The sequence below is a fragment of the Rhineura floridana genome, chromosome 3, assembly GCF_030035675.1.
Source record: "Rhineura floridana isolate rRhiFlo1 chromosome 3, rRhiFlo1.hap2, whole genome shotgun sequence".
Lineage (NCBI taxonomy): Eukaryota > Metazoa > Chordata > Lepidosauria > Squamata > Rhineuridae > Rhineura > Rhineura floridana.
Genome location: NC_084482.1, coordinates 26,931,472 through 26,945,224, shown reverse-complemented (window position 1 = coordinate 26,945,224; position 13,753 = coordinate 26,931,472). Strand labels below are relative to the sequence as shown.

Sequence of the window (13,753 nt, the reverse complement as noted above, 5' to 3'; positions counted from 1 at the left end):
GAGAGGTGCAGACAGTCAAGGCATGTGTTTGCCTAGATAGCTTTTAAGTGATTTTATCTCCGTTGTATTTGCTGAGCCTGGTTGTACACCACTTAAAGGCAACTGCAATTAAGTGGCATAGAAATTGTCTAAATACATGAACATCTGCTTTTGGCTCTCCGTGGCGAAGGACAGGTACACTGTGTATACGGTTATTGCTGCACATGCTCTTACCCTCTAGTTAAGCCCTGGAACTGAAAAGAGACTCTGGGGCTGAGCTGAAACTGATCCTTTGAGCCCCACTACTTCTCATTTCGTCAGTTAAGCACTGCCTGTACGTGTGTATCTGTGTAGGTGGCCTGCTTCTGCTCAAAGGCCTGCTGGCTGCCTTTTCTCTTTTTCTCATGCAGCTGAGCAGCTGAACGGCATTGGAGGTTCAGTGACAGCACCCCCTGTGCTTGCTCCCACCTCTCCCAATAAGCAGCCCTGCCTGGCGTCTCCAGCAGCAGCAGCAGCAGCACTGCCTCCGCCACCGCCATCCCACTCAGCCCCCTGCCCGGAGCCTAGCCAGAGTTCCAAGAGTGGGCTAGCCTGGGGGACCAAGGTGGGAGAGATCTCGACAGCGGCTGCAGCTCCAGCCACTTCAGGGTTGGCACCCAATAGCAACAGCAACCCCAAGCCTGATGAAGAGAAGGCCAAGAAGCTGTTGTACTGCGCTCTCTGCAAAGTGGCTGTCAATTCGCTGTCTCAGCTCGAGGCCCACAACAAAGGTATGGGGGGGGGGAAGGAAGCATGTTTTTTCAGGAGATGGTAAGGGGCTGGGTGGGTCTTGGGGAGGTAATGAATAGGTTCTTTTGAGGATGTGGATATGCTCAAGTGACCCATTACCACTGTGTGTAATGTTCAGAACTCACTCCTCCCTTGCAAAGTGCCCTTGGGAGGAGTTAGTTTGCAGGAGAGAAGTTGGAGGGGAGGGATGGGAAAGGAAGGGTGTGCTTAATCCTCACTGCACAAACTGCTTCCTCCGAAAGGTGCTTTGCAAAGGAGGGGAGGCATCAGACTAGAGTCAGCTGTGTGATAACATGCATTTTGGACCAGAAGTTAGTCTTCTGAATTGTTTTTCCTAGCCTGGGATAATAAGAGCTGCGTATCTGCACTTTTTTAAAAAAAACCCAAACCCTCACGTTCTACACCCAGGCATTCCAGATTCTGTATCAAGAAAAACTGGATTCTGCTACCAGTATGTGTTATGTGAATTTTTTTCTCCTTCTCTTTTGTGTAATTTTTCTAGCTTTGCTAGACACAGAAATGGGCAAGGAGCTATGATCCTCAGTACTGGAATTCTTGTTCAGCCTTCCTTTTGGCTTCTCAAGAAATGTAAATCCCGCATGCTTTGAAACCTAACTTCACAGCCATAGCATCATTCAAAATATCTTCAAGCTCATTGAATGGCACATTGAGTGGCACAAGAGCAATGTGGGTAAATATTTCTTTTAGCATCTGAAGATGAAGCTGCTGCTTTCATTATTTCTACTGTAGGGAATAGTGGAATAAGAGGAAAGTATTCTATGTGGAGGCCCTTGAACTGGCAGAGAGATGTGAGAGGATGAGCAGTCCTTGGGTATGCGGCATAGCTAATCCAGATCAGAATAAGACACGTGGGCAACACCTGATCTGCCACTGTACTAGTCCAGGGCAGCTAATCTGTGCCCCTCCAGGTGTTGTTAGACTCCAGCTCCCATCAGCCCAAGCAGCATAGTCAGTTGCTAGGGATGATGGGAGTTGTAGTCCAACAACATCTGGAGGGCCACCGGTTCACCATCACTGTACTAGTCTTAACTTCTCTAGTTTAACTAGTCTAACATGGCTCTTCTATACTGTGCTTGATCTTCATAGCCATTGCTCTTCTCTGCCAGTAAAAATTGCCCCACTTTTTCATTCTAGCCCAGCCTTTAGCAGCTGCACAACTGGCAGAAAATCAGTAGGTGCATCTTTCCTCACTACAGAGAGGTACAGAGTTGGGAAAAAGCTATCTGCTGAATTTTTGCTGCATGCAACTGTTAACGGCACAGGAGCCATGCCAGGAAAAAAGTGGCAACCTTACTGCCAGTTCTTCCTTCTCTCCTGCCCCTGTCCAAAACTCAGCTGTTTTGTCTCTTTTCCCCATAATGCTTTGTGTCTTTGGCCTTGTCACCGTGGAAACAATAGCCTTGGGTGTGGTTGCAGAGCCCCTGCTGGCAGCAAGTCAAGCATTCTCCACAAAAATGAGCTCACAAGCACAAGAGCTTTCCTCTAGAAACCAGCGCCCCCTCTTCCCACCAAATTTCCAAGCCTGGAGAAGCAGAGACGGAAAGCAGGATATACAAGGCTGCCTTCCTGTTGCTCTCGAGCGAGGCTATGCCTTTCAGCACACCGTATCCTCTCTCTTGACAACCACCCTCCATCACCCTTTTGCCCGCCTCGCCTCAGCCTGTATATTTCCCAGCATCTAGTAGAGAGAGTTGAGGGGGCAGATGAGGAGCTGCAAAGGAAACTCAGCACAGCAGAAGGGCCCGAGAGCCAGAACTCCACAGTAGAGTCAGGCCCAGCAAAGGCCAGAGGGGCAGTCAGGGCTGGCCCAAGACATACGGGTACCTGAGGCAGAACATCCAAATGGTGCTTCTCTTCCCCTCCCCCTCCTCAGAGAGAGAAAAAACGTCATACAATAAGTGATGGACACTTTCCCACCCTGTAATGGCACCCAACATTTACTGCCTAAGCGGGTTGGCTTACTTTAGTTCCTGCTAGAGTCAGCCCAGGGAGGGGGGCATTTTGGAGATTCTCTGATACAAGCGAAGAGTTTGTTAGAACAGGGCTGGCTTTAGACATTATGCCTCTCTCCCCATTATATTCAATTCCTCACAACTTAAAAAGTGGTCATATGAAGGGACTGCTTCTTGATGATAATGATAAAGCTTGGCACTCTCTGTGACACATTTCAATTATTCAAAGCACTTCACATATGCAGAGCTTGGAAAAGTTACTTTTTTGAACTACAACTCCCATCAGCCCAATACAGTGGTCATGCTGGCTGGGGCTGATGGCAGTTGTAGTCTAAAAAAGTAACTTTTCCAAGCTCTGCACATATGTTACCTAGGCTCCAAAGCACACATTATGGTGAAAGCCTTTTAAAGTAATATACTTGGAGCCAGTCACATCTCTTTGGGGGGGGGGAAGCTGTGGGAACCTCCCAATTTGGATCAAGACCAGGAGACAGGTGAGAGGGGCGCTTAACCTCCCCCCCCTTTTGATGTTTCTCCACTTGCAGCATGTAATACCTTTAAAAGCAAATCTTAGCTTGGTGGGGGAGAACGTGGCAGAAAAACATCACAGGGACATGGTTGTGCTCCCTTCCCCTGTTCCATGGTCCCAATCTGGACCAGGACTCCTCCAGCCCACAACCACAGCTGCTTCAGAAGAAAAAGAGAGAGGCTTGTCCAGTTCTAAGTATGTTAGTTAAAAGCACTTCTAATAGAACAAGCAGTTTGATCCAAATAAACATTCCGTCAGCCCTGTAAGTATTATTATCCCCCCATACTGTAGATCAGGGACAGAGCTGAGGTGAAAGAAGAGTAGCTTAACTTAGGCTACCTCATGAGTGAGTTGGTGGCTGAAGTAAGATTTGGGAAGGAAAAAAGGGGCAGCGCCAAAAAGGAAAGGAAACCTGAAAACAATATTGGAAAAACTCAGTCTTTGTCAACTCCTAATCATCTTTCTGGAACAATAAAATGCCCAACATGTTTTGGTTCGTGCAAACCTTCCTCCAGAGTTCAAGAGAGGAGAGCCTTACTACTGTGCTCCTGAGGAAAGTAGCCATCATCTGAAACACATTTGGCATTTTATTGTTTCACAAGGACTATTTATTATTTTATAGAGATGCCTTGTTTTCACTGCCACTTTGAGCTTTGCAGTAGGAGATTACTGTCCCATCATTTCCAGAAAGAGCTAAATTAGGAACATATGAAACTGCCTTATATCAGGCCAGATGTACTTGTCCATCTAGATCAGCATTGTTAGTTCTGCAGCAGCAGCGTGCAGGAGGAGCAGTGAAAGCACTCTCCACCCAATGGAGTGAAGCGGGGGAAGCTCCAGGTTGGTGGTGATAGCCCAGCAGACACATGCGCACCTATGGAGCTGCCACCACCAACTTAGAGCTCCCCTGACTGTGCCACTGCCTCACTCTGCCCATCCCTCTCCTGGGGAGCAGCAACACTGACACCTGGAGGATGTTACTGCCACTAGCACTTTGCCCCTCCTCATCCTATGCTACTGCTGCTCTGACTAGCAGCAGCTCTGAAGAACCTCTGGCACAGTCTTTCCCATCCCCTGCCACCCAATCCTTTTAAGTGGAGATGTCAGGGTTTGAATGTAGGACCTTCTGCATGCAAGCCAAGTGCTCTGCCCTGGGCAGTGATCACTGTACCTTGATAGCTGGGCTCATGTGAGGTTCAGAATGCTGCCTGTACTGCAGATTTCAAGGGTGGTACAGAAGGGAGTGAACAATACTTTGAGGTGCTTTGTGTATATGCGGCTGGTTTCTTTTTTCTCTGTCCGCTCTTTGTGAGCATTGAGTACAAGGTGCAAATTCTGGAAGCCTGCAGAGACATTGTGCAAATGCAGAAATTAATATGGGTGTAGAATTCAGCATCCAGAAGGCCTCAGTAAAACACACACGCACACACAACTCAAGTGCCTAGCCCTTACATGGCTGCAACTATAGGCATGGCAGTATGTGCACAATATATAGGCAGGTTTCAGCAAGAATTCTAGTAGACAAAAAGTAAGATTTCAGTGCTCTGCGTAGTCCTTTGCCTTTCTCCATGACTAACAGAGAAAATTATCTGATATAAGCAAGTTTGTTGAATTTGTACAAATTGCAGAATTAAACTTTTCTTGGGACATAATTTGGGTTATCTTCATTAAGAAATTGAATTTTTTTCTTTATTACAACGTATGCACAATCCTTATGTGTTCCTCATATCATAGGGCTACTCTGTCCTTGAATTGGATCCTGAATTAGAATATTGTACTACAATGCCACTCTTCTTGCCATGTGCAGTATACACATGCCCCTTTACCTCTGTTTCTTTTGTTAGGGTGTCTTACTGCTTCTCAATAATATGCTTGGATAAATCCTATTTTTCCTGATCTAATTTCACATAGAAGGGGTTTCTGGCTCCTCCGCCAGGATATACCACGTTATTTCACATAATTTTCAGTTCTTCAAGAAAATCTCTAGCCCTTTTACTTAAAGCAGCAATGGAGAACTGGTGGCCCTCCCGTTGTTGTTGGACTTAGCTCTCATCATCCTGGACCATTGGACATGCTTGCTGGGGGTGGTGAGAGCTGAAGTCCAACAACATCTGGAGGGCCAGAGGGCCCTCATCCCGGGTTTAAAAAGTTGTAAGGAAAGATAATACCTAGGCAATACTCTACCAAGTGGCTCAGTGAGATGTAAGTCTGTTCCTGCCAATGAGTTCTAGCCGATTAATACAAAGGCACTGGAATTTGTGAATATAATATGAATATATATTTAACATTTATTTTATTGTGATTTCTAAAAAAAAAAAAGCTATAAATTACACCACTTGAATTGAGGCTTTTGTTGTTTTACACTGAATTACAAAGAGCCCTTGGTGTACCTGTAGGCACTGTTACCACCACAGAATTTCTGGCTACAGGCCTGTCCATTTTTAGTTCAGAATCATGGGCTGGTTTTTCTTGCAACATTCCAACTGTCTAGTTTGTTATCCCCCAGTCTGATTTGATCTGATAGGCCTACTCAGAGGCTCCTGGGCTACTGATGTCATGGGTGCACACTGGTAACTAGAGGCCTCTGCATTTTTACCCCTAAGGTTCTGCTTTGTGTCATTTTCACACCTATGAAGGCCTTTAATCTGTTGTCTTTCTTGGTTTTCCCTTGAACTTAGAGTGTAATTGACATACAATTAACATCTCGCTATTTGACAGTGACCTTGATGCCTATCTTAAGACGCATCCATCAAAAACAAGATTGGAAACCAACCCAGGCTTCTTTTCTTCTGCCCTTCCTCCATCGCCATTGACTTTGGGTCAAAATTGAATAATGCTGTGGGAACGTGTAGCCCTCCAGATTTTGCCAGACTGCATCATTTATTTATTTTATTTATTAATTAAATTTCTATACCGCCCCATAGCCGAAGCTCTCTGGGTGGTTCACAACAGGATAAAACATCAATATATAATTAAAACCACATATAGAATTCAAAACACACAGGAATACTAAATATTAAAATACTAATATACTAAAATACTAAAATTATTAGATGTAAAAGTACGAAGATGTGATAATGTTACATGATTAAAATGCCTGAGAGAAGAGGAAGGTTTTAACCTGGCGTCGAAAAGATAACGTTGGCGCCAGGCGTACTTCAAGGGGGAGATCGTTCCATAGTTCGGGGGCCACCACTGAGAAGGCCCTTTTTCTTGTTGCTACCCTCTGGGCTTCTCTCTGAGTAGGCGCCTGGAGGAGGGCCTTCGATGTTGAACGAAGTGTACGGGTAGGTTCATATTGGGAGAGGCGTTCCATGAGGTATTGTGGTCCCAGGCCGTGTAAGGCTTTATAGGTTAAGACCAGCACCTTGAATTGGGACTGGAAACATATAGGCAGCCAGTGCAAGCGGGCCAGAATTGGTGTTATATGTTCGGACCGCCTGGTCCTTGTTAACAATCTGGCCGCTGCATTTTGCACGAGCTGCAGTTTCCGAACTGTCTTCAAAGGCAGCCCCACGTAGAGCGCATTACAGTAATCTAATTTAGAGGTTACTAGAGCATGAACGACTGAAGCAAGGTTGTCTCTGTCTCACTATTGGCCACACTGACTGGAGCTGATGGGAGTTAAAAGTCTAACAACATCTGGAGGGCCACAGATTCCCCACACGTGCTATAGGTGAAGGAGGCACTTGAAGTGTCTCCTAGTCTCTCTCTATCCCTCATGTTCTTCCTTCTTATTGGTTTGGCCTGGTTCTCACTGTGTTGGGAAACCTCTGCATGGGTTGTACCAATTTCTATTGCAGGTAGGCTCTTGCATTAATGAATGTTCCTCTATACAAAACAAAAAACCACCGTCCACATAGAAAACTAGATGTCAGGAAGAAGGATAGTAGCCTAGTTTTCTGTGTTTAGGGTATTTTGTACATAGGGGTGGATTCTGTTCTTTAAATCTTCACCTGAAGTCTGAAGTTGTTCCACCCAGATACAGGTTTGTCCACCCCAGCAAGAACAAGGCCTTTGCCATGCTGCCTTCCAGGAGGTTATACCTAACTTTGAGGTGGCAGTTGGAAAAGAGCCCACTATGAAGGGGGAGTGGGGATTAATATTGCTTTGAGGAGACTTCTAACCCAGGAGAGGTGGGCTGTGAACAACTGGAGGCTCTGTGGAGGAAAGATTGATGCTTAAGAGGCCTGAGTTTAAATGGATGGCTAATAGGATGGATGGTCTTAGGTCCCAGCCTCTTTCTCTCTCTCTCTCTCTGTCTCTCATCAGTGAAGTTACCAACTTTTCTGTCACTCCGTACAGCTATGTCTTTTAAGTAGTGACTGAATGTATGTATGGCTATTTGAAGATGATGAGATTCATGCTGTGAAAAGCTTCAGCTGCTGATTCTTCCAGATAAAGCTTTGGTTAAAAACACAAGGGTAGGCCAGGATAGTTTCCCCTCCTTTCCTTGTCAGTTAGATCAGACCCTCACCCCCAATATTTGTCAGGTGCATCAGCTTGTAAAATGGGAACAATTTTATGGTTCATAGTGAGGCTTGCAGTGAAATTTTGGATAGTTCTCTTTAATTGTTTATGTATTCGTTGCATTTCTGTACATGTATATATAATGATACGTTGCTGGCAGGATAAAAGCAGTACCAACAGCATCCAGAACAATAAAAAGTAAAACAAAAACAAACTACATTCTAATGACATAAAAAACAGGCAGCAGAAGTTAAATAAGGCCATGCTGCATCATGCCCCTTGGCTAACAATCTCATCTTTCTTTGCTGGTAGAAGAAGCTAAAGGAGGGGTCTTGATGGTTTTCCCTATGGAGTTGATTCTGTGAAGAAGGTGTCACTACAGAAAAGGCCCTGCTCTGTGTCCACATTGATCTTACTTTAGGGAACAAAGGGGTACACAGCAAATTATTAAATTCCTATAATTGTTGGACTATAATTCCTATAATTACAATTAAATTACCATGGTTATCAGTTAAATTCCTAGATTCTGGAAGACAAGATTAGAATAGTGATCTGTTTTGCACACAGCACTTGCTGCAAAGGAAGCATCCAACTGGGAGCACTATGAGGAAAAGTCTTGTTTAATGGGCATTTTTGAAGAGGGTGATTTAAGCCTTTACAGAACTTGTTCTTGTTCTCCTCCTAGGTACAAAGCACAAGACTATCCTGGAAGCACGCAGTGGGTTGGGGCCTATCAAGGCATATCCACGCCTGAGCCCCACGGCTGGAGGGGAGCCAGGCAACCAAGACCCCAGTGCTCAGGAGAGAACCTTCCACTGTGAAATCTGCAACGTCAAAGTCAACTCGGAGATCCAGCTCAAACAGGTGTGGAGTCGTCACAACACCACGGCTGTCTATTTTGCCAGTGGAGCTTTTCCTGCCACTAGGGAGAAGATTTGAAGGGACAGAATAGTCACAGTTGCTTTTGTGCTAGGGCTCAGCCCTGAGAACCATGTTTTTGTATTCAGCTATGAAAGAACTTTACAAATGTTCTTATGGGGAAGGGCTGTAGCTCAGTGGGTAGAGCATCTGCCTTACATGCAGAAGGTCCCATGTTCAATCCCCAGCATCCCCAGGTATGGCTGGGAGAGACTTCTGACTGAACCCCTGGTGAGCTGCTGCCAGTCTGTGTGGACAGAACTGAGCAGGCTATCTATCTATCTATCTATCTATCTATCTATCTATCTATCTATCTATCTATCTATCTATCTATCTATCTATCTATCCATTCTACCACCCTTCCTCCCAGTAGGAGTCCAGGGTGGCAGATGAAAGCACTAAAAGCACTCTAAAACACCATAAAAATAGACTTTAAAATATATTACAACAAAACATCCTTAAAAACATATTAAAACAAAACATCTTTTTTAAAAAAGGGTTAAAAACATCTTAAAAAGCAATTCCAACACAGACGCAGACTGGGATAAGGTCTCTACTTAAAAGGCTTGTTGAAAGAGGAAGATCTTCAGTAGATGCCGAAAAGATAACGGAGATGGTGCCTGTCTAATATTTAAGGGGAGAGAATTCCACAGGGTAGGTGCCGCCGCGCTAAAGGTCCGCTTCCTATGTTGCGCGGAAGGGACCTCCTGGTGAGATGGCACCTGCAGGAGGCCCTCCCCTGCAGAGCGCAGTGATTGACCAATGATGGAGCAATGGAGCTTCCTGTGTTTCTAGATGCTAAAAAAAAGTGCTTCTAAGCAGACACCGTCTACGTTTCCCTCTCCACTGAGTAAGGGCAGCCAGCCCACCCACCCACATCTGGGATTAGGGAGCAGGGCACATTCATGTCAAAGGTGGTAGTTTCCAGGCAACCTTAAGCTAGATTTAAGCACTGGCTGTAGCCGTAGTCTGTGGGGCCAAGTTGGCTTGGCCAAGGGGCAAAGCAAAGTGGCTGCCTTAGGTGGCAGATTTTGGTATTTGTTGAGGGCAGCAATGTGTGAGACAGATGTGGCCCATGGGCCACACTCGTGCTCTTGCACAGCCCCTGTCTATTTTAGCAGGAATTGCCCAGGATAAACCTCTGGTGGATTGTGCTCTGTGTCAGAGCTCTTCAACCTTGGGTCGCCAGATGTTGTTGGACTACAACCCCCTTCAACCTCAGCCAGCTTAGCTCAGTGGTCAGGGATGATGGGAGTTGTACTCCAACAACATCTGGGGACCCATGTTTGAAGGAGGCTGCTATTAATTTGAAGATGGGAGAGCACTCAGATTTTATGCCTGGGGCAGCAAACACCTGGGTCTGCCCTGCTGCTGCATGTGTGTATATGATGCATGTCCAGCCCCCATACTTTGGCTTTCCCTTAGGTATGTGCACAAGGTAAGATAGCAAGCACAGAATTTAGCTATGTTCCAGGAGCAGCCCTGATGAGCCACGTTGGAACCTCCATTCTTAGATTCTGTGCACATTGCTTGAATGGGGATGGGGAGCAGGTCATGAGGGAAATCAAGTCAGGGAGTGAGAATGCCGTGGTTGCTCCTAAGCATCATACCTGCTTCTTCCTCTTTGTTTCATAGCACATTTCCAGCCGGCGGCACCGGGATGGAGTAGCTGGGAAGCCCAACCCTTTGTTGAGTCGGCACAAGAAGCAGCGAGGGATGGCAGAGCTGCCGGTGAGTGACGGCATTTGCCAGGGTGGGCAGGGGCTGTGTGCATCTCCCTGTTTTGAGTGTGCTGCGTAACTTGACTCACAACAGTATTTGACAAGACTTCAAAAGCTGGTGCCCCCTACATGCATGCACGTGATTCACTGGATGAGAAAAGTGAACCAAGTAAAATGTTGAACATCAAAGCTGGCTTTTAATTCCAGAGTTAACATTCAAATTTCACCTTCAAAAAAAAAAAAAAAGGTTTGGCATTTAGTTTTAAACTCTGGCTTCAGCTCTAGCTCATTGCCCAGTGGTGGAGCTTCATAGCTGAATAGGGATTTGAATCTGGGTTTCCCACGTCTGCACCCAACGCCCTTTTCTGAGTGGGGAAGGCCATAGCTCCGTGGCACGCACAGAAGGTCCCAGGTTCAAACCCCGGCATCTTCAAAGTAAGGCTGGGAGAGACCCCTGTTTTGAACCCCTGGATAGCTGCTGCCAGTCAGCGTAGGCAGTGCTGAGCTAGATGAACCAATGGTCTGGTCCAGTGTAAGGCAGCGTCCTGTGTTCTCGTCGTCTGTGACATGTGCTCCTCTCTTTGTTTCTACAGGGCTCCCTGGCCTTCCCCAAAGAGCTTCCCAAGTCATTGGCAGCTGGATTGCTGCCCAGTCCTCTGGCTGTAGCAGCGGCCATGGCGGCAGCTGCCTCCACGCCCCTGACGCTGCGAGCTGCCCCAACGCCACCGCTGTTGCAGGGCCCGCCTCTGACGCACCCGCTCCTGCGCCCGGCTCCAGGGCCCATCCGAACTGCACATGGACCCATCCTCTTCTCGCCGTACTGATGCCACCCGTCCACTCGCCTGCCACAATCCCGGGACTCCTGGCACCACTGGAACTGCTCCCCTCCCGGCAACTAGCAACAGGTCCCGGCAATGTCACACGGCGCCCAGCCCCATCCAATGGGAGCAACTTTACTTTCTTGTTTGTTTGTTTGTTTTCCTCTTTTTCTTTGTAACTGGAAATGGAAATATTTTTCTGAGAAGAGAAAAGGGACAATCCCGCCCTCACAAGCACACGCACCCCACACACACATGCACCCGCTCTCAACCCCACCTGGGGTCCTGGCCAAATCTGCACAAGCGCTGGGTTCCCCCACAGGCTGGGGCAGGGTGTGTTTGTGTATGTGTGTGTGAGTCACATCTCCCGAGGTACAAAAGAGTGGGGAGTGACGGTGCCTCCCCAGGACTCTGTGGAGCATTGAAAGGGGAGGCAGTTCTGGTACCTCAGGGACTGATCAGCAAGCAATCTCCTTTCATCCCAGAGCTAAGGGGGGCCCTTGACCCACCCCCAACCCACTCATACAAGCCATTGTCCACTTGCACTGAGAGGGGTGGGTGTGCTTGTGTGTGGGACAGAAGACAGGGCCTCCAGAAAAAAGAGCCCCTATTGCAATAATGCTGGCCGGCACCCCCATGTAGATATCTCCTTGGTTTCCCCACCTTCCCTCTGTGCTGGCCCCACCTTCACTGCGCTTCCACACAATGCCCCCGGCCCTGCCACCGCTGCACTTCGACAAGAGACTGGCAGAGCAGTTACTGTGCTCCCATTGCCCTCACTCCCATTCCTCCTGCACTCAGAGGCAGACAGACATAAACCCAGTATCAGAAGCATCAGTTCCTATTCAGAAGTGACATCCATGCACTTGGGCCAGACAGCTCTTCTCTCCTCTCCTCCACCACCTCACCCCGCCTTGTCAGGAAAGTCAAGGGAATGTGGGCTGTCTTGTTTTGCTTTTAAGAGGTTACGTTTTATCAGATCTGGAGGAATCGGGAACACCTCTGAGTTGAGAAAGTACAATCCCTTCACCAAGCCTGAAAGCCATGTGATGGCCGTGTGTGTGTGCGAGTGCATGTGTGTGGTGATGGACTGGGACTTGCACTGCTATCTCACTGAGATCCAGAGCAGGATCAGGGGCTTTGAATCATCCAACTGGGTCTGTAGGTTGCTAGCCTAGACTCTTGGCTCCTACGTGAAGAGTAGGAATCTCTTCTATGGAGTTCCCTACATCTCTTTCTGCCTGTAGACCTTTCCTTTGGGTTATTTGAACTGTTACCATGGTAGCATAACATCTCGCTCTCACTCCTGCCCCTTCCCCTTTTACGGTTTCTACCGAGTTGGGTCATCCCTCCACCCTTTTCTTGAGTGGGTAGGACATTAACCAAGAGTCCAGGTCGTTCATATCCTGGAGATTAAACAACCTCCTCCTCTCCAGGCCTCCTTCTCTAAAGCCCAACCCCACCCAGAATGCATAAAATTCCAGATGCTTGTTAAATTCCCTGGCACGCATCCTAGTTGGCGTCTATCTGTGGATTTTGCGTGTGTGCATGTACATTTGTGTGTGCTGATTAATAGAACGATGGAGGTTTGGGTTCTCTCTTTCCTTCACATGCACGCACACGCATGCACCATGGCCTGCAGCTTCCCATCTCCCCCAAAGAGAAGAACAACACAAGACCCAGCATAGTACCCCATAGCCCAGGGAGGAAGGTCTTCCATGCCATGGCCAAGACACTGGCCACGCTCCTCTCCCCTGCCCTCTGCCCCTTACAAAACTGTGACTACAGTTCAGAGCAATAGAGACACTGGTGTGTGGGGGGAAATGGGACCTGCCTTTCCCCCAGCTGGCATGAATCACGCCAGTCCTGCCCCATGTTACCTCAGTCCTTTGAAGCCCACAGGGCAACCTGTCCCCCGCTGTCCATCTGCTCGGCTCATCCCAGGTGTCCTGTTCACCCCAGAGTGTCTGTCTCTCCATCTGCCATCCGTCTGTCCATGCTAGACTTTCTCCTTGCCCTGTCCCCCCTTCTCTTTCTTGCTGACACCAATGCCTTTCTGCTTCCATCCCATATAGCACCTTTGACACACACACCCCGCCCCTTGACAACAATAAAAGTGATAAGGCTTATTTTCGCCGGCATTCAGTCTCTTTGCATCTGTCAGGGACTCCAGAGCTCGGATTGGGAGCTTCATGATTTCAGGCTGGGAACAAGCCTAGGATGGTACTGTGGACAAGTGTGTTCTCCTATCTCACAGCCCACTTCAGATGCAGAAGGGAGAAAGGATGTGGGCCATCCGCCCCTGCAGTAGGCAGTCATTATGAAACCACTGCACTGAAAAGGACTGGTATAAATACTAGGAAAGTGGCTTTGTTTTCTCCGGGTTACTCCAGCTCCACTGACCTTAGGGATACTTAACTAGAAAACACATCACCAGGGTCTGGTGCTGATCTTGCCAGTGTCCAAAATTCCAGAACCTTGGGAGGTGGGATGGGGATTTTAGGGAAAGCAAATTTACTCGCTACTTCCCCTTCAGTCCCTACCTGTCAATTTTGT

General features: G+C 47.5%; 1 protein-coding gene across 6 annotated transcripts in view; it reads left to right on the top strand.

Annotated features, from left to right (window-relative positions):
* The window catches only part of ZNF385A (zinc finger protein 385A), a 193,634-nt gene extending 180,308 nt beyond the window's left edge, over positions 1–13,326 (top strand). For 4 of the 6 annotated variants that reach the window (XM_061615133.1, XM_061615132.1, XM_061615131.1 and 1 more), the window contains 4 exons: positions 390–749; positions 8,426–8,604; positions 10,294–10,389; positions 10,973–13,326. In XM_061615133.1, the coding sequence (XP_061471117.1) occupies positions 390–749; positions 8,426–8,604; positions 10,294–10,389; positions 10,973–11,203 (866 nt within the window). In that variant the 3' untranslated portion in view covers positions 11,204–13,326. The remainder of the gene's footprint in view (positions 1–389; positions 750–8,425; positions 8,605–10,293; positions 10,390–10,972) is intronic. The other 2 variants (XM_061615136.1, XM_061615135.1) reach the window with 1 other exon arrangement.
* The last annotated feature ends 427 nt before the right edge of the window (positions 13,327–13,753 follow it).